This window comes from Pecten maximus, chromosome 4 (assembly GCF_902652985.1).
Source record: "Pecten maximus chromosome 4, xPecMax1.1, whole genome shotgun sequence".
In the NCBI taxonomy this organism is placed as follows: domain Eukaryota; kingdom Metazoa; phylum Mollusca; class Bivalvia; order Pectinida; family Pectinidae; genus Pecten; species Pecten maximus.
The window spans coordinates 32,103,145-32,122,777 of NC_047018.1; the positions used below are offsets into that span (position 1 = coordinate 32,103,145).

General features: G+C 39.2%; 1 protein-coding gene across 1 annotated transcript in view; it reads left to right on the forward strand.

The window, feature by feature from the left end:
* The window catches only part of LOC117325846, a 43,031-nt gene that overhangs the window by 19,308 nt on the left and 4,090 nt on the right, over positions 1-19,633 (forward strand). Inside the window, 14 exon segments of the mRNA XM_033882341.1 lie at positions 114-233; positions 235-393; positions 2,946-3,026; positions 3,408-3,590; positions 3,819-3,929; positions 5,655-5,798; positions 9,452-9,658; positions 10,083-10,253; positions 13,258-13,390; positions 15,665-15,825; positions 16,284-16,388; positions 16,848-17,027; positions 17,692-17,764; positions 18,754-18,912. Of these exon segments, the coding sequence (XP_033738232.1) occupies positions 114-233; positions 235-393; positions 2,946-3,026; positions 3,408-3,590; positions 3,819-3,929; positions 5,655-5,798; positions 9,452-9,658; positions 10,083-10,253; positions 13,258-13,390; positions 15,665-15,825; positions 16,284-16,388; positions 16,848-17,027; positions 17,692-17,764; positions 18,754-18,912 (1,987 nt within the window).

Here is a 19,633-nt window from a genome sequence, read left to right on the forward strand (position 1 = left end):
TTTATTTACTCATACAATTGTATATCTAATTATGAATTCAAATTAATGCAGCCAAAAAATTTCAAGATTAGGAGACTTTAGCGAAAGTTGAAAATTGGTGTATTGTTTTGTAGTCTGATCGCAGTGTCTCCTCACATGGAGAAAAGCCTCACTACATCCCCCCTGAGATGATCAGAGAGGTACCAGACCGTGTCGTCCAGCTTGTCCAGGATCTACTGGAACAAAGCCCCACAGGTCAGCCAAACCAAGTCTAATCAGTCCAAGCTCAAGTCTGCATCAAGTGCTAGTCTGTCCAAAGTCACTGCGAGTCCCGTGGTCAAGGATAAGGATCGGAAGGTTGTCATGAATATATGGGACTTTGCCGGTCAGCCAGTATTTTATACTACCCACCAAGTAAGTAAGGCATTTGGCTAGTGTTGTGACAAGTTGTCCCTTGGGCTTTAAAACTTTCTCCTGTATAACAAAATTCTGGTTAAGTGAATACAATTAAGCTTTCATATTTGGCACTGTATACGTATACCATTATACCATTTTTTTTAACAAAGATAATCTGTCGGTCAAGATTGTTTTGTCAGTGTCTTTAAAAATTCTTGCCATTAATGGAATAAAAGTTTAATTTAGCTTGTATACTTGACACATCATTCTGTAGTATTCTGCCACTGATGATCCATCCTTTGTAGAAGTTTGTTTTGATTTTCAGCCTTATTCAGATATATAAGCCCTGAAGGGGCTTATTTAAGGATAAATATGGTTCTAAGCTTTGACACTAGGAAATAGGGCTTATTTGATGATAAATATGGTACTAAACTTTGACACTAGGGGAGAGGGCTTATTTGAGGATAAAAATGGTACTAAACTTTAACACTAGGGGAGAGGGTTAAATTGAGGATAAATATGGTACTAAACTTTGACACTAGGGGAGAGGGTTTATTTGATGATAAATATGGTACTAAACTTTGACACTAGGGGAGAGGGCTTATTTGAGGATAAAAATGGTACTAAACTTTAACACTAGGGGAGAGGGTTAAATTGAGGATAAATATGGTACTAAACTTTGACACTAGGGGAGAGGGTTTATTTGATGATAAATATGGTACTAAACTTTGACACTAGGGGAGAAGGCTTATTTGATGATAAAATATGGTTCTAAACTTTGACACTGGGTGAGAGGGCTTATTTGAGGATAAATATGGTACTAAACTTTGACACTGGGTGAGAGGGCTTATTTGAGGATAAATATGGTACTAAACTTTGACACTAGGGGAGAGGGCTCATTTGAGGATAAATATGGTACTAAACTTTAACACTAGGGGAGAGGGCTTATTTGAGGATAAATATGGTACTAAACTTTGACACTAGGGGAGAGGGCTTATTTGAGGATAAATATGGTACTAAACTTCGACACTAGGGGAGAGGGCTCATTTGAGGATAAATATGGTACTAAACTTTAACACTAGGGGAGAGGGCTTATTTGAGGATAAATATGGTACTAAACTTTGACACTAGGGGAGAGGGCTTATTTGAGGATAAATATGGTACTAAACTTCGACACTAGGGGAAAGGCTTATTTGAGGATAAATATGGTACTAAACTTTAACACTAGGGGAGAGGGTTTATTTGAGGATAAATATGGTACTAAACTTTGACACTAGGGGAGAGGGTTTATTTGAGGTCAAATATGGTTCTAAACTTTGACACTATGGGAGAGGGTTTATTTGAGGATAAATATGGTACTAAACTTTGACACTAGGGGAGAGGGCTTATTTGAGGACAAATATGGTACTAAACTTCGACACTAGGGGAAAGGCTTATTTGAGGATAAATATGGTACTAAACTTTAACACTAGGGGAGAGGGTTTATTTGAGGATAAATATGGTACTAAACTTTGACACTAGGGGAGAGGGTTTATTTGAGGTCAAATATGGTTCTAAACTTTGACACTATGGGAGAGGGTTTATTTGAGGATAAATATGGTACTAAACTTTGACACTAGGGGAGAGGGCTTATTTGAGGACAAATATGGTACTAAACTTCGACACTAGGGGAGAGGGCTTATTTGAGGATAAATATGGTACTAAACTTTGACACTAGGGGAGAGGGCTTATTTGAGGATAAATATGGTACTAAACTTTGACACTAGGGGAGAGGGTTTGTTTGAGGACAAATATGGTACTAAACTTCGACACTAGGGGAGAGGGCTTATTTGAGGATAAATATGGTACTAAACTTTGACACTAGGGGAGAGGGCTTATTTGAGGACAAATATGGTACTAAACTTTGACACTAGGGGAGAGGGCTTATTTGAGGATAAATATGATACTTACTTTGACACTAGGGGAGAGGGTTTATTTGAGGGAAAATATGGTACTAAACTTTGACACTAGGGGAGAGGGCTTATTTGAGGATAAATATGGTACTAAACACTAGGGAGAGGGCTTATTTGAGGATAAATATGGTACTAAACTTTGACACTAGGGGAGAGAGGCTTATTTGATGATGAATACAGTACTTAACATTTACACTGGGAAGGGGGCATATTTTAGGATAAGCAGTGTGCTTAACTTTTACTCTAGGGGTGCGAGGCTTATTTGATGATAAATACAGTACTAAACATTTACACTAGGGGAGGGGGCTTATTTGATGACAAATACAGTACTAAACATTTACACTAGGGGAGGGAACTTATTTTAGGATAGATACTGTACTTAACTTTTACTCTAGGGTAGGGGGCTTATTTGATGACAAATACAGTACTAAACATTTACACTAGGGGAGGGAACTAATTTTAGGATAAATACTGTACTTAACTTTTACCCTAGGAGAGAAGGCTTATTTGAGGATAACTAACTTTAGATGAGAAAGGCATTACTTGATTGATTCTATATCACTTTCAGGCTACAAGTCAAATAAGTTGTAACGTTAGATAAACACTTGTCCATTTCAGGTGTTCCTTACTTGTAGAGCTGTTTATATCTTTGTGTTCAATCTGACTCAAGATCTCAACTCCGTCCAGTCATCACAGCAGGTACATGTAAATCTATCTATTGTCATATGCTTTACAAGTTGGAAAAACTGTTGGAATGAATGGGGTACGACACACGTACAGGGTAGTGTTTACATGGAGTTATCAGCCAATTACACTAGTGAAGTTACAGTATCACATGACTGCTCAGTTGAAATAATAGATCATGTCTCCCCACATCCCAACAGCCTGGAAATAGGTGAAAGAACCAGATTGCTTCTTATGCATATATGTAGCAAGTTTATTTAGTGTTTTAATGAAAAACAATAGATTGTTGCCTTAACCTTGAAGTCTGTATGATGTCTTTTTCCGATGTTGAAAATTATTTTTTTTACAATGAATCTCCCATAATCCTATACTTGCTATATCTATAAACTATTACAGGAGAACCCGGATGGTGAGATGACAACACTGGATTTTATGGACTTTTGGATGAGATCTATATATGCCCACACATCCCAAAACACATCCAATACCATAGACAACACCCGCCTATCTCCTCCGATCTTTGTAGTGGGCACCCACCGGAACAGCCTGTCCACGGACCCCACTGAGCAGGAACAGATGGTAGGCTCCCTGCTATTATCCCTCCAGTCCTCTATACTCTGTAACCCAATCAATAGTATGAAAATTATGGATGCTACACTGTCACTGCATTCACCAGATCAAATATCCAACTATCAGGAATCACGATACAGCTGATAATATATCATTTATAGGAGATATAGATATGTATTATCACATTTACCTGTAGTGTTTATGTTATGTATTACATTTTATCATCTTATGATTTAGGTCGAGGAAAAATTTGAAGAAATCAGAAACTTCTGCGTGAATAAGCCATATGCCCAACATATAGTGACACCATTTGTGGCCGTGGAGAACAGTATAGAGAATGACAACCAGGTGAGTGACCCACATAGGGACAGTGCTGTACAGGTGTTGTAACATAAGGAAATACCTGTACCTATCAACCCTCGTCAATATCTTTCTGAGGTTTGGCCCACTGTGGAAGGCATGATTTGTTTCCTATAAAAAGGAAACTTCTCAAGTCCCTTGTTTCACTCATTTATGAAGTGGCCTTTTGTCTCAATTTGGAAAGAAAATTGGTGATTTGGGAATAAAATTCTCAGGGGTAACCTACAAATTTTTGAACTTTGGCATTATTATGAAATAATTTCAATTAGAAATAGGGCCTAATATTGGCCCCCCAAAAGCCACCAGGGGAAGTCCTGAATTTATTTTAATTAGGCACTTTTTTGGACTACGTTACAAGTGTAAACCTGGAAACAAACAAGTTTTCCAATATACAGTGGACCCGCGATAATCCGGACGCCGATAGTCCGGAAAACTCACAGTCCGGACGGAAATGCACGGGAACGGATTTCCGTAACGTTATTTGTACTCACCAGTCCGGAAATTTGGATTCCGATTCCGGAAGCCCATTTTGGGAACGGAACGTACTTTTCATTAGTAAATTTCCCTCAATAATCTGGACGATTTTTTCACCACGAGGAGAAAAAAAAGTCGGGGCAAGTCACCCGTGTCGACAGCTGTACAGACTATCGCTTGACACTGTGCGTAGTCATAGCGACCGCTGCCAGGTCATAGCCCCGGGTGTTTACCTGTATAACGGTACATTGCTTTTTCTCTACGACCTAAATGTTACAGAATTTATGCACAAATATACAGTACGTGATACGATAATTAATCAATCTCAAATACATGTAATAAATTTATGATCGGTAATTAACATCATTAACACTTGTATTGGGCAGAGACTTATATACAAGTCTCTGTATTGGGTAAACACGGATATCGGCTTTGTAACACCGTTACGTGAAACGACGACTCATTGAAAGATGCATGTTATTAATTACATACACATTTACGTATTAAGCAGTGATCACAAGAACTGGGTTGATTACACACAAATTAGTCAATAGTCGTCTGATACTTAACTAAGCGTCACATTGTTAAGTGAATACGGGTTTAATAATTATCGGACATCTTGGGTAGTTCTCGCTGGTGTCGCGTACTTTTAAATAGATAGCTTGGGGTTTCTGGTACGTAAAAATCATAAAAAAAAACATGGACTGACGATAAGTTGTAAAATCCAGGTATTTTATTTAAGGTATTTAACGTTTGTAATTTCTACTTGTTTGTGAACCTCCAGGACGTGACACATGTGTGTTGTTTGTAGGTCACATATGCCCGCTATAAATAAAACAACTTTCACTTTACATGTTCTTTTAAAAACATAGATTATTTTTTACTTTCTACAAAACAAAACAAGAATCATATCAGAAACATAAGTATATTTATTGCTAAAAAGTCTGACAATTAGACGTGTTTATGAAACGTCCCGGATTGTATATAATCAAGGGAGATAACTCTTACACGACAAATTTTGACCTGGTACACGAAATTCGGCAGTCCGGAAAACTCGTAATCCGGACGGTTTGGACTGGGAACGAAGGTGTTAGGATTATCGAGGGTCCACTGTAATAAATGGAAGGGAATAATAAATTAAAAATTGATGAATAAAACAATGCAAGATGGTGTTATTCAATCATCATTAAATGCCTTTAATCTATCTCATGCCATTGAATCTGTTTCATACTTTAACAGGTGACGGCCCTGAGAGAACACGTAGAGGAGATTGCGGGTAAGGAGCCATATATGGGGGAACAGATGCCAATACACTGGCTCAGGTTTGAGCAGGAACTCGCCAACCTTGTCAATAATGACTTCAATCATGCTTCCTTTGACCAGGTCAGTTTAAACGTTAACATTCTGCTTGTCTAATTATAACATTAATATAAAGTGGTGCTCTCCCTTGTCTTGGACAATTATAACATTAATATAAAGTGGTTCTCTTCCTTGTCTGGGTCTATTATAACATTAATATAAAGTGGTTCTCTCCCTTGTCTGGGCCAATTATAACGTTAATATAAAGTGGTTCTCTCCCTTGTCTTGGTCAATTATAACATTAATATAAAGTGGTTCTCTCCCTTGTCTGGGTCGATTATAACATTAATATAAAGTGGTTCTCTCCCTTGTCTTGGTCGATTATAACATTAATATAAGGTGGTGCTCTCCCTTGTCTGGGTCGATTATAACATTAATATAAAGTGGTGCTCTCCCTTGTTTGGTCGATTATAACATTAATATAAAGTGGTGCTCTCCTTTGTTTGGTCGATTATAACATTAATATAAAGTGGTGCTCTCCCTTGTCTTGGTCGATTATAACATTGATATAAAGTGGTTCTCTCCCTTGTCTTGGTCGATTATAACATTAATATAAGGTGGTGCTCTCCCTTGTCTGGGTCGATTATAACATTAATATAAAGTGGTGCTCTCCCTTGTTTGGTCGATTATAACATTAATATAAAGTGGTGCTCTCCCTTGTTTGGTCGATTATAACATTAATATAAAGTGGTGCTCTCCCTTGTCTGGGTCGATTATAACATTAATATAAAGTGGTGCTCTCCCTTGTCTGGGTCGATTATAACATTAATATAAAGTGGTGCTCTCCCTTGTTTGGTCGATTATAACATTAATATAAAGTGGTGCTCTCCCTTGTTTGGTCGATTATAACATTAATATAAAGTGGTGCTCTCCCTTGTCTTGGTCGATTATAACATTAATATAAAGTGGTTCTCTCCCTTGTCTTGGTCGATTATAACATTAATATAAGGTGGTGCTCTCCCTTGTCTGGGTCAATTATAACATTAATATAAAGTGGTGCTCTCCCTTGTCTTGGTCGATTATAACATTAATATAAAGTGGTGCTCTCCCTTGTTTGGTCAATTATAACATTAATATAAAGTGGTTCTCTCCCTTGTTTGGTCGATTATAACATTAATTTTAAGTGGTGCTCTCCCTTGTCTTGGTCGATTATAACATTAATATAAGGTGGTGCTCTCCCTTGTCTGGGTCGATTATAACATTAATATAAAGTGGTGCTCTCCCTTGTCTTGGTCGATTATAACATTAATATAAAGTGGTGCTCTCCCTTGTCTGGGTCAATTATAACATTAATATAAAGTGGTGCTCTCCCTTGTCATGGTCGATTATTAGCTCACCTGCCCGAAGGGCAAGTGAGCTTATGCCGTGGCGCGGCGTCCGTCGTTCGTCCGTCGTCCGTCCGGCCTTCCGGTGTCAACTTTCCATCCAAGCAACTTCTTCTCAATAACCAAAAGGCCCAGAGACCTAATATTGGGCCTGTAGCATGCTGGGGTGAAGGGCTACCAAGTTTGTTCAAATGAATAACGTTGACCTTCATTCAAGGTCACAGGGGTCAAAAAGGCTAAAATCTTTAAACAACTTCTTCTCAATAACCAAGAGTCCCAGGGAGTTGATATTGGGTCTTTAGCATGCTGGGGTGGAGGGCTACCAAGTTTGTTCAAATGAATGACCTTGACTTTCATTCAAGGTCACAGGGGTCAAATATGTTAAAAAAAAATTAAACGGCTTCTTCTCAATAGCCAAAAGACCCAGGGACTTGATATTGGGTCTGTAGCATGCTGGGGTGAAGGGCTACCAAATTTGTTCAAATGAATGACCTTGACCTTCATTCAAGGTCACAGGAGTCAAAAAGGCTAAAACCTTTAAACAACTTCTTCTCAATAACCAAGAGTCCCAGAGACCTAATATTTGGCCTGTAGCATGCTGGGGTGAAGGGCTCCCAAGTTTGTTCAAATGAATGACCTTGACCTTCATTCAAGGTCACAGGAGTCAAAAAGGCTAAAATCTTTAAACGACTTCTTCTCAATAACCAAGAGTCCCAGAGACCTAATATTTGGCCTGTAGCATGCTGGGGTAAAGGGCTCCCAAGTTTGTTCAAATGAATGACCTTGACCTTCATTCAAGATCACAGGAGTCAAAAAGGCTAAAATCTTTAAACGACTTCTTCTCAATAACCAAGAGTCCCAGGGAGTTGATATTGTATCTGTAGCATGCTGGGGTAAAGGGCTACCAAGTTTGTTCAAATGAATGACCTTGACCTTCATTCAAGGTCACAGGAGTCAAAAAGGCTAAAACATTTAAACGACTTCTTCTCAATAACCAAGAGTCCCAGAGACCTAATATTTGGCCTGTAGCATGCTGGGGTGAAGGGCACCCAAGTTTGTTCAAATGAATGACCTTGACCTTCATTCAAGGTCACAGGAGTCAAAAAGGCTAAAATCTTTAAACGACTTCTTCTCAATAACCAAGAGTCCCAGAGACCTAATATTTGGCCTGTGGCATGCTGGGGTGAAGGGCTCCCAAGTTTGTTCAAATGAATGACCTTGACCTTCATTCAAGGTCACAGGAGTCAAAAAGGCTAAAATCTTTAAACGACTTCTTCTCAATAACCAAGAGTCCCAGGGAGTTGATATTGGATCTGTAGCATGCTGGGGCGAAGGGCTCCCAAGTTTGTTCAAATGAATGACCTTGACCTTCATTCAAGGTCACTTGAGTCAAAAAGGCTAAAATCTTTAAACGACTTCTTCTCAATAACCAACAGTCCCAGGGAGTTGATATTGGGTCTGTAGCATGCTGGGGTGTAGGACTATCAAGTTTGTTCAAATGAATGACCTTGACCTTCATTCAAGGTCACAGGGGCCAAAAAGGCTAAAATCTTTAAATGACTTCTTCTCAATAACCAAGAGTCCCAGGGAGTTGATATTGGGTCTGTAGCATGCTGCGGTAAAGGGCTACCAAATTTGTTCAAATGAATGACCTTGACCTTCATTCAAGGTCACAGGAGTCAAAAAGGCTAAAATCTTTAAATGACTTCTTCTCAATAACCAACAGTCCCAGAGACCTAATATTTGGCCTGCAGCATGCTGGGGTGAAGGGCTACCAAGTTTTTTCAAATGAATGACCCTGACTCACATTCAAGGTCACGTCGATCAAGTATGCTTAAATCTTTAAATGACTTTTAGTGAAAAGCCAAAGTGCAGAGAGACATTATATTGGTCCTGTAGCATGCTTTCAAATAACTGCAGGATCCATGTATGAAAAGATCACTGCATTGCAGGTGAGCGATTTGGGCCCATTGGGCCCTTGTAACATTAATATAAAGTGGTGCTCCCTCTTGTCTTGGTCGATTATAACATTAATATAAAGTGGTTCTCTCTCTTGTCTTGGTCGATTATAACATTAATATAAAGTGGTGCTCTCCCTTGTCTGGGTTAATTATAACATTAATATAAAGTAGGACTACATTAACACTCTAATAATGGGTATCGTTAGGATTGTGTTATCACATTCATGATTGGGTCATGCTTGTCTCATTTGTGTGTGAAGATTTTCAACATCCAATCAGAATGCCTCTCCATTGATTGTAAAGTCACAGTGACCTAATAATTAAATGGGTATGTAAGATCTGTCATGTTGGAATATATTATAACACGTGGGATCCGCTGTATTGTTGATAGGTGAAGGAGATAGCTAACAACCTGGGCATCAGTTCAGACAAGGAGGTGAAGATCATGTTGGAGTTCTACCACGACCTTGGTGTGTTAGTGTACTTTGGAGGGTCAGGTACCATGGACAACCTCCTGAGGAACACTGTCATGTTAAACCCACAGTGGTTGGTGGAAAAGTTCACACGTATCCTCGTGGCCAAGCAGACAGAGGACAAGGTGTGTACAGACACTGTAAACATATTAGTTTTGTCACATTTCAATCTGATCACATTAGCAAAATTTAACAGGTTAGCACAATGATGAATTGGCACACACGCATTTTATAGAAAACAATGTAGTTTATGGAAAGTGCAATTAGTGTAATCATTAGTAAGTTTAATGCTTCTAGAACAAAAAATTAAATAAGATTACCACTGGTACTAAACTATGTATGTTAACAGTACTCACAGTGGCACGTTGTAGTGGCCTATAGTCTTCCTCATTACTGATGAACTTGTGAACAGCACAGTTAAAATTTTATTTAAAAATTTGTTGTTGAGTAATAGTATAAGTGTACATCTTTGTTGTTATTTTGTATAAGTTTTATAGATGTGATGTTAGATTCTGTCGTTTTATTACACTGTCTCCCTTACTTATCCAGTGGGATATGATGAAGGAGAAATGGCGGCTGTTCCAGGAGAAAGGGATCCTTGAAGAGGCTCTCATTGATCATCTATGGATGGATGTCATCGACCAGAAACCTGTCCTTTTAGGACTTATGGAAAAATTTGACCTTGTGTGTCAGAGGTCACTGGACCTCTCCTTATCTCAGGTACATTTGTATGTAGTGGGACCATTTTAGGTCACATTGTTACACTCCGTTAGAGGAACGGGTCTCATACACGAGGTTAGAGGAACGTGTCTCATACACGAGGTTAGAGGAACATGTCTCATACACGAGGTTAGAATAACGGGTCTCATACACGAGGTTAGAGGAACGGGTCTCATACACGAGGTTAGAGGAACGTGTCTCATACACGAGGTTAGAGGAACATGTCTCATACACGAGGTTAGAATAACGGGTCTCATACACGAGGTTAGAGGAACGTGTCTCATACACGAGGTTAGATAAACGTGTCTCATACACGAGGTTAGAATAACGGGTCTCATACACGAGGTTAGAGGAACGGGTCTCATACACGAGGTTAGAGGAACGTGTCTCATACACGAGGTTAGAGGAACATGTCTCATACACTAGGTTAGAATAACAGGTCTCATACACGAGGTTAGATAAACGGGTCTCATACACGAGGTTAGATAAATGTGTCTCATACTCTAGGTTAGATAAACGTGTCTCATACACGAGGTTAGAGGAACGTGTCTCATACATGAGGTTAGAGGAATGTGTCTCATACACGAGGTTAGAGGAACGTGTCTCATACACGAGGTTAGAGGAACGTGTCTCATACTCTAGGTTAGATAAACGTGTCTCATACACGAGGTTAGAGGAACGTGTCTCATACACGAGGTTAGAGGAACGTGTCTCATACACGAGGTTAGATAAATGTGTCTCATACTCTAGGTTAGATAAACGTGTCTCATACACTAGGTTAGAGGAACGTGTCTCATACACGAGGTTAGAGGAACGTGTCTCATACACGAGGTTAGATAAATGTGTCTCATACTCTAGGTTAGATAAACGTGTCTCATACACTAGGTTAGAGGAACGTGTCTCATACACGAGGTTAGAGGAACGTGTCTCATACACGAGGTTAGAGGAACGGGTCTCATACACGAGGTTAGATAAACGTGTCTCATACACGAGGTTAGAGAAACTTGTCTCATACACAAGGTTAGAGGAACATGTCTCATACACGAGGTTAGAGGAACGTTTCTCATACACGAGGTTAGATAAACGTGTCTCATACACGAGGTTAGATAAACGTGTCTCATACACTAGGTTAGAGGAACGTGTCTCATACACGAGGTTAGATAAACGTGTCTCATACACGAGGTTAGAGGAACGTGTCTCATACTCTAGGTTAGATAAATGTGTCTCATACACGAGGTTAGATAAACGTGTCTCATACACGAGGTTAGAATAACGTGTCTCATACACGAGGTTAGAGGAACGTGTCTCATACACGAGGTTAGAGGAACGTGTCTCATACACGAGGTTAGATAAACGTGTCTCATACACGAGGTTAGATAAAAGTGTCTCATACACGAGGTTAGAGGAACGTGTCTCATACTCTAGGTTAGATAAACGTGTCTCATACACGAGGTTAGATAAACGTGTCTCATACACGAGGTTAGAGGAACATGTCTCATACACGAGGTTAGAGGAACATGTCTCATACACGAGGTTAGAGGAACGTGTCTCATACAAGAGGTTAGATAAACATGTCTCATACATGAGGTTAGATAAACGTGTCTCATACAGTAGGTTAGATAAACGTGTCTCATACACGAGGTTAGAGGAACGTTTCTCATACACGAGGTTAGATAAACGTGTCTCATACACGAGGTTAGAGGAACGGTCTCATACACTAGGTTAGATAAACGTGTCTCATACACGAGGTTAGATAAACGTGTCTCATACACTAGGTTAGATAAACGTGTCTCATACACGAGGTTAGAGGAACGTTTCTCATACACGAGGTTAGATAAACGTGTCTCATACACGAGGTTAGATAAACGCGTCTCATACTCTAGATTAGATAAACGCGTCTCATACTCTAGGTTAGATAAACGTGTCTCATACTCTAGGTTAGATAAACATGTCTCATACATGAGGTTAGATAAACGTGTCTCATACACGAGGTTAGATAAACGTGTCTCATACACGAGGTTAGATAAACGTGTCTCATACACTAGGTTAGATAAACATGTCTCATACATGAGGTTAGATAAACGTGTTTCATACTCTAGGTTAGATAAACATGTCTCATACATGAGGTTAGATAAACGTGTCTCATACACGAGGTTAGATAAACGTGTCTCATACAAGAGGTTAGATAAACGTGTCTCATACACGAGGTTAGATAAACATGTCTCATACATGAGGTTAGATAAACGTGTCTCATACACTAGGTTAGATAAACGTGTCTCATACACGAGGTTAGATAAACGTGTCTCATACACTAGGTTAGATAAACGTGTCTCATACACGAGGTTAGAGGAACGTTTCTCATACACGAGGTTAGATAAACGTGTCTCATACACGAGGTTAGAGGAACGTGTCTCATACACTAGGTTAGATAAACGTGTCTCATACACGAGGTTAGATAAACGTGTCTCATACACTAGGTTAGATAAACGTGTCTCATACACGAGGTTAGAGGAACGTGTCTCATACACTAGGTTAGATAAACGTGTCTCATACACTAGGTTAGATAAACGTGTCTCATACATGAGGTTAGATAAACGTGTCTCATACACTAGGTTAGAGGAACGTGTCTCATACTCTAGGTTAGATAAACGTGTCTCATACACGAGGTTAGATAAACGCGTCTCATACTCTAGGTTAGATAAACGTTTCTCATACTCTAGGTTAGAGGAACGGGTCTCATACACGAGGTTAGAGGAACGTGTCTCATACACAAGGTTAGAGGAACGTGTCTCATACTCTAGGTTAGAATAACGTGTCTTAATCTCTATATTAGAAGAACAACTGTAGTCTTGTTTAGGTGTTAGTTATCGATAGATAGGTTTCATCTAGTGTCAAGATTTCTAGGGTTCTACTGAGGATACACATATTGTATGCAGCTATGGAGGGAGTTTGTAAATACATGTTCATACATTTTTAAATGTAATGTATAAATCCTTTGTTTCAGTCCAATGGGGGACAGAAATCCCTGTCGTATTACGTTCCCTCACACCTGGCCACATGTGGGGACAACAAACGCCTCTATGCCGCCTATGACTCAGATGTTGTCTTTTATATCAACTTCTGTGGCTTTCTACCAGGTAAGTCATCAAGTTCTACTGCTTGTACCCAAATAAGGCATCAAATTCTACTGTTTGTACCCAAATAAGGCATCAAATTTTACTACTTGTACCCAAATAAGGGCGAAGACACCAACACTTAATTACTCATGTGTGGTGGAGACAGGAAATATCAAGTCTTGTTAAGATACTGATTTTGTTTTCATTTTTAGCTCACCTGGTCCGAAGGACCAAGGTGAGCTTATGCCATACCGTGGCGTCCGTCCGTCGTCCGGCCGTCCGTCCGTCCGTCAACAATTGACTTCTTCTTCATAACCGCTGATCAGAATTTGATCAAATTTGGTCAGAAGCATCCCTATGGGTAGGGGACTCAAAATTGTACAAATGATGCAGCTGGCCCCTCAGGCGGGCCAAAAGGGGTCAATTTGGCTATATTGATATAAACGACTTCTTCTCTGAAACCGAGCAATGGATATCGCTCATATTTGCCTGGTAGCATCACTATGAGGTGAGGATTCAAAATTGTACAAATGATGGGGCTGACCCCCCAGGGGCCTGAGGGGTGGGGCCAAATGTGGTCAATTTGGCTATATTGATATAAACAACTTCTTCTCTGAAACCGAGCAATGGATATCGCTCATATTTGCCTGGTAGCATCACTATGAGGTGAGGACTCAAAATTGTACAAATGATGGGGCTGTTCCCCCAGGGGCCTGAGGGGCGGGGCCAAATGTGGTCAATTTAGCTGTATTGATATAAACGACTGCTTTTCTAAAACCGAGCAATGGATATCGCTCATATTTGCTTGGTAACATCACTATGGGGTGAGGATTCAAAATTGTACAAATGATGGGGCTGGCCCCCAGGGGCCTGAGGTGCGGGGCCAAAAGGGGTCAATTTGGCTATATTGATATAAACAACTTCTTCTCTGAAACCGAGCAATGCCTATCACTCATATTTGCCTGGTAGCATCACTATGGGGTGGGGATTCAAAATTGTACAAATGATGGGACTGAACCCCCAGGGGCCTGAAGGGCAGGGCCAAATGTGGTCAATCGGGCTATATTCATATAATTGACCTCTTCTCTGGAACCAAACAATGGATATCTCTCATATTTTACTGGTAGCATCACCTTGGGGTAGGAATTTTAAATTGTAAAAATGACGGGGCCGACCCCCTGGGGGCTGAGGGGCGGGGCCAAAAGGGGTCAGTTTTGCAGAATTGATATAAACGACTTCTGCTCTGAAACTAAGCAATGGATATCGCTCATATTTGCCTGGTAGGATCCCTATAGGGTGGGGATTCAAAATTGTACAAATAGTGGGGCTGACCCCCAAGGGGCCTTAGAGGCGTGGCCAAAATTGGTCAATTTGTTTAAACAACTTCTTCTCTGAAACTAAGCAATGGATATTACTGACATTTTATGGTAGCATGGTTATGGGGTGGGGATTCAAAATTGTACAAATGTTGGGGTTGACCCAGGCCGCCAGGGGGCTGAGGGGTGGGGCCAAAAGGGGTCAATTTGGCTAAATTGATTTAAACAAATTATTCTCTGAAACTTAGCAATGGTTTGACTGGTAGCATCCTATAGGGGTATAGATTCAAAATTGTATAAAGGAAGGAGCTGACCCCCCAGGGGGCAGAGGGCAGGGTTAAAAGGGGTCAATTAGTCTTAACAAGATCTTCTCTGAAACTAAATAATGTATAATCACCCACATTTGTGTGGTAGCATCCCTATGGGGTCGCGCCAAAAGTCAATTTCATTTCATGGATTAATGCACTTTTTGGCATTTTAAGTATTAAAATAAAACCAATGTACATGTACCCATATAAAATGCTTATGATATATATTGACATAGCAATACCAGCGACAAACATAATGAAGCATCATTCTTATTTCATATCTCATGAAACAGGTGAGCAATACAGGCCCTCTGGGCCTCTTGTTTTTTCTCAGCTTGGTACTTGATTATTAGTTCAAACTTCATTTTACATGTCAGGTAAATAATACAGTAGTACCATTTCTTTGTTTCTTGATGTGGGTTTGAAATTCTCAAAAGGACTTTTTATTTGGTACCTCAGATCAATGGTCTTATATGCTCTAAAGAAAGTCAAAGTACCGTTAGTTGATAGATTAACCCAGTTGATATCTAATGACAGGGTATGAATTAAACACATGTATATTGTGTGAATCACAAATACTTTGTTATGAGTAAAATTTCTTTTTGCGGACACACATTCTGTTTCATAGTTATATTAAATGTATTCTACTGTGACCTTTCCTTTCAATTTAGATGACCTATTCCATCGGATTTTGACAAGAACTGTCCGTTGGACACTAGGAAAATCTGGAAAGGAACCATATAGTATGTTCCGTCATGTTGCCAGGTTCTACCTTGACCAGGAACATGATTTTGTGCTTCAGATGGCGCCTAGGAGGTGTCATCGTATCAAGGTTTGGATTTCACAGATTAAGTCAAATTTCAATATTTTTTTCTTTATCAAATAAAACTTATTGATTACATCAGACAGTATAATGGCTGCGCTCTTCTGATTTTTGTCTCAGAGTTAAATTAAATTATTAAGATTTCCAACCTTACTACAGTATAAACAATTCAATATGTTTGGGGCCCTTTTACTGGTTAGCTTAATGTAACGGAAGATTTCTAAGATTCTATCAAAAAATATTGAATTCAAATCATGAAAAACTGGATCCATTCAGATGCAGTTTGATCATTTAAAATCAGAACACAAAAATTTATATGAAGTTCCAGATAAAATGAAATTTTCCAAGGATTTGATTTTAAGTGTTTTCTTTAATGACTCATTAAGCTATTCATGCTTCGAACAATTGGCATCTAGGGTCCAATGTAACATAGGATTCTGAATTCTTTTGTTTGTTATAAACATCAGGTTGTAGTGATGCGTGTTGCCAATGATGAGGATTTCTCATCAGTAGACTTTGACAATAAAGACAATATCCGTGACAGGATTCCAAACCCTGATGTCTGTGCCAAGGTGATTATATCCCTACAAAAACACACATACACACACACACACACTTTTTGGTTCCAGTTCGGGTTCTTTATTAATCCATTGAAGATATCTTAATCAAAACTTGTAGTATATCTGCATCCGCTAATGCTGATGTGCAGCGCACTGTCATTAGATCATTGTGACTTTCACCTCAAGGTCAAAGGTCAAATAAGTGCAATTTTTTCCAATAATTTCTTGTCTGGGCAATAACATTATTAAAACTATTAAAGATGTTTTGATGAAAATTACTGTATGTGTTTATCACCAGCTGAAACTAAATTTGAATATTTAATTTCAAACAGTTCAAAAAATATATTCATCACCCACAGGTGATAAATAAAGGTCAATTGAATGCAAAAATGTGCAATGCCTAGTTGGGCTTTTGATGCATATAACAGCTGTTAAATGATGTTGAATAGTTAAAATACTGTTGTGTTGTAGCTTCGTAACTTCCTAGAGTCAAGTTTGTTTGAACTGAAGGAGATGTGGATCAAACGTCTGTACTACACGATATGTGTGGCCTGTCCTTGTGGTCGTCCCTGCTACTCGCATGATTCACCTAACTGCCAGGAGCAGCTCTGTATGCACTTTCTCAACCTTGACGAATGTCTGTCCAGTAGGGTAAGAATGAACTATTACTTTCTCAACCTTGACGAATGTCTATCTAGTAGGGTAAGAATGAACTGTTACTTTCTCGACCTTGACGAATGTCTATCTAGTAGGGTAAGCATGAACTGTTACTTTTTCTACCTGGACGAATGTCTGTCCAGTAGGGTAAGCATTAGGACCAGTGCTTTCTCGACCTTGACGAATGGCTGTCCAGTAGGGTAAGCACGAGGACAGGTACTTTTTCTACCTTGATGAATGTCTGTCTGGTATGGTAGGCATGTACCAGTACATTCTCGACCTTGACGATTGTCTGTCCGGTATGGTAGGCATGTACCAGTACTTTCTCGACCTTGACGATTGTCTGTCTGGTGGGGTAAACACAGGGACCGGTACTTTCTTTAACCTTGACGATTGTCTGTCCAGAAGGGTAAGTTATGTGCTCTGCATCTACTTTTTAAACCTTGATAAATGTCAGTAGTATAAATATTCTCAACCTGGAGGATATCTATTTAGTAGGATAAATATGCACTTTCTTGGGTATTTAGTGTAGAACGTTTAATTGATTCCAGTGCTTCATGTTTTAATGCAGAATACAGATAAAGATATTGATCTATTTGTATCAGTTTGATAGAGTGTACATTAATGTTTTGCTATAATTTGTCCTTTTCACTGACAGGTTGTATGCTGTGAACATAGAAGAGTGAAAACTAATTTGTTCCGTAAATGGTTTCCGGAGCCATTTAATACTGGTAAGTTTTGTGGTTAGGGCTGTCATTTACTGGCCGCACAACAGGAGTTGAAATAGTTGATGTTGGGAAGTTCCCACAGATGTCCTTGGTTTTCCCTTGATCAGGTGGTCAGAACATATGCTAGTTGACAAGCATTTGACTTCAGGCTCCTCCCCCGAACTTTCATTGGCTAAAGAACTCAAGCTCCAGCTATCACTTATGAATGTGTTTAAGTTGACGGATGACGCCCTGAGTCTTGACCATAGACTTCTGAATATTGTTACATTATGTAATTGTTCCAATCATTTTAGTTTGACTCTGACTGATCTTTCATGATTTTCTGTCATCGATTATGGTTTGACTATAACATGAACATTTTTAGGAGTTACAGAGGCACATTGGTCTAGTGGTAGGATGTAGGGCTACGAGGGGTGGTTAGTTCGAGACCTGGCATGAGCGCTGTGTTTTATCCTTGAACAGGATACTTTATGCCTGAGTATGTGGTAGGGCAGTGCAAGAAATGTATTGTGTAAGCTGTTAGCGCCAAAATGGCAGCTCCGGCTGTATTCTCCCCAGGGAGTTGAGAAAGACATGGGCTGGTTGGTTGATTAAGGCCCAATAACCACGGATAATAATTTGTGAGCTGCTTTTAGATGGCTATGCTGCTGTGATACAGCGGTATATAAAACTTCAAATTAATATCTACAGCTTGAAAAGTGGATGAATGAACAAAATTACAGATATATTCACATTATAATACATTAAAGCTCTCTTTAAAAATGGCTAGATGATTTAAAACATAACCAACACATTTTCCCAAATTTTGGTGAATGTTTTTGTAGATTCTTTCTGTACATGTTTGATCAATAATGAGTAATTGATCCATGATTGTTAAAGCGGTTCCTAATAACTATTTCTAAATTAGTTCTGAAATAACATTTGAAAACAAGATATAATTTCATATGATGGTGTATTTTTGTTACTGATAGTGATACGGTTTGTGGTTACAGAGTTCAGCGGCCAAATCTTACCCAGCATAGACATGCAGGAAACACATGGAAACATTGAGAAGCATAATCCCAGCCTACCAATGTGGGTTAAAAGTGCTGCCAAACTGCTGAATGGGGGAGAGGAGAACCAGGACTGGTTAGCTTTGGCAAACCTCATGGGTATGTAACTCAAGTATAAACCCAGGTAGTTCTGTACGATAGTGATGGCTATGCTTCACAACACTGTACCTGTTGTCTACATCTATAAATATGATGGTCTCTTGAAACGAACAATAAACCATTCAAAATCATGGTAAATATTGGTGCACTCCCTCTAAAACGAAAGCATTACAGTGAGGAAGTGGTCCTCACTCGACTTCACACTGGACACACAAATCTTACTCATTCATACCTTGTAAAACCCAAGGAGACCCATCTGTATGCTATGCATGTGACTCCGAATTCACCTTTGCACATTTTAAGATTGAATGCTCAGATTTCAAACCTATTCATGACAAATACTTCCAAGTTACAAATATGAGAACTTTGTTCTCATCTGTGAAAGAGATAAATATTTTAACAAAAGTATAACTGTGTATTTTATTTTTTCACATACCATAATCATCATTTGACAACTTCCAATTAACCATCTGTTAATTTGTTTTGATATCTTATCTGTATTATTTTAACCACTCTTTTTACAGTGAGGCCATGACCATATGAATTTTACTCCAACTGGTGTAAAATTCCATACACCCAACTGTTTTCAGATTTCATATACCCCAGCTCAATATTGTTTGGCCAAAATGAGCATAGCTGTTGATGGGCCCTCAAACATAATCAATCAATCAAGTTGTAAATTCAGAGCGCAATATTAAATTTCAGTCAAAATAACTCCAGT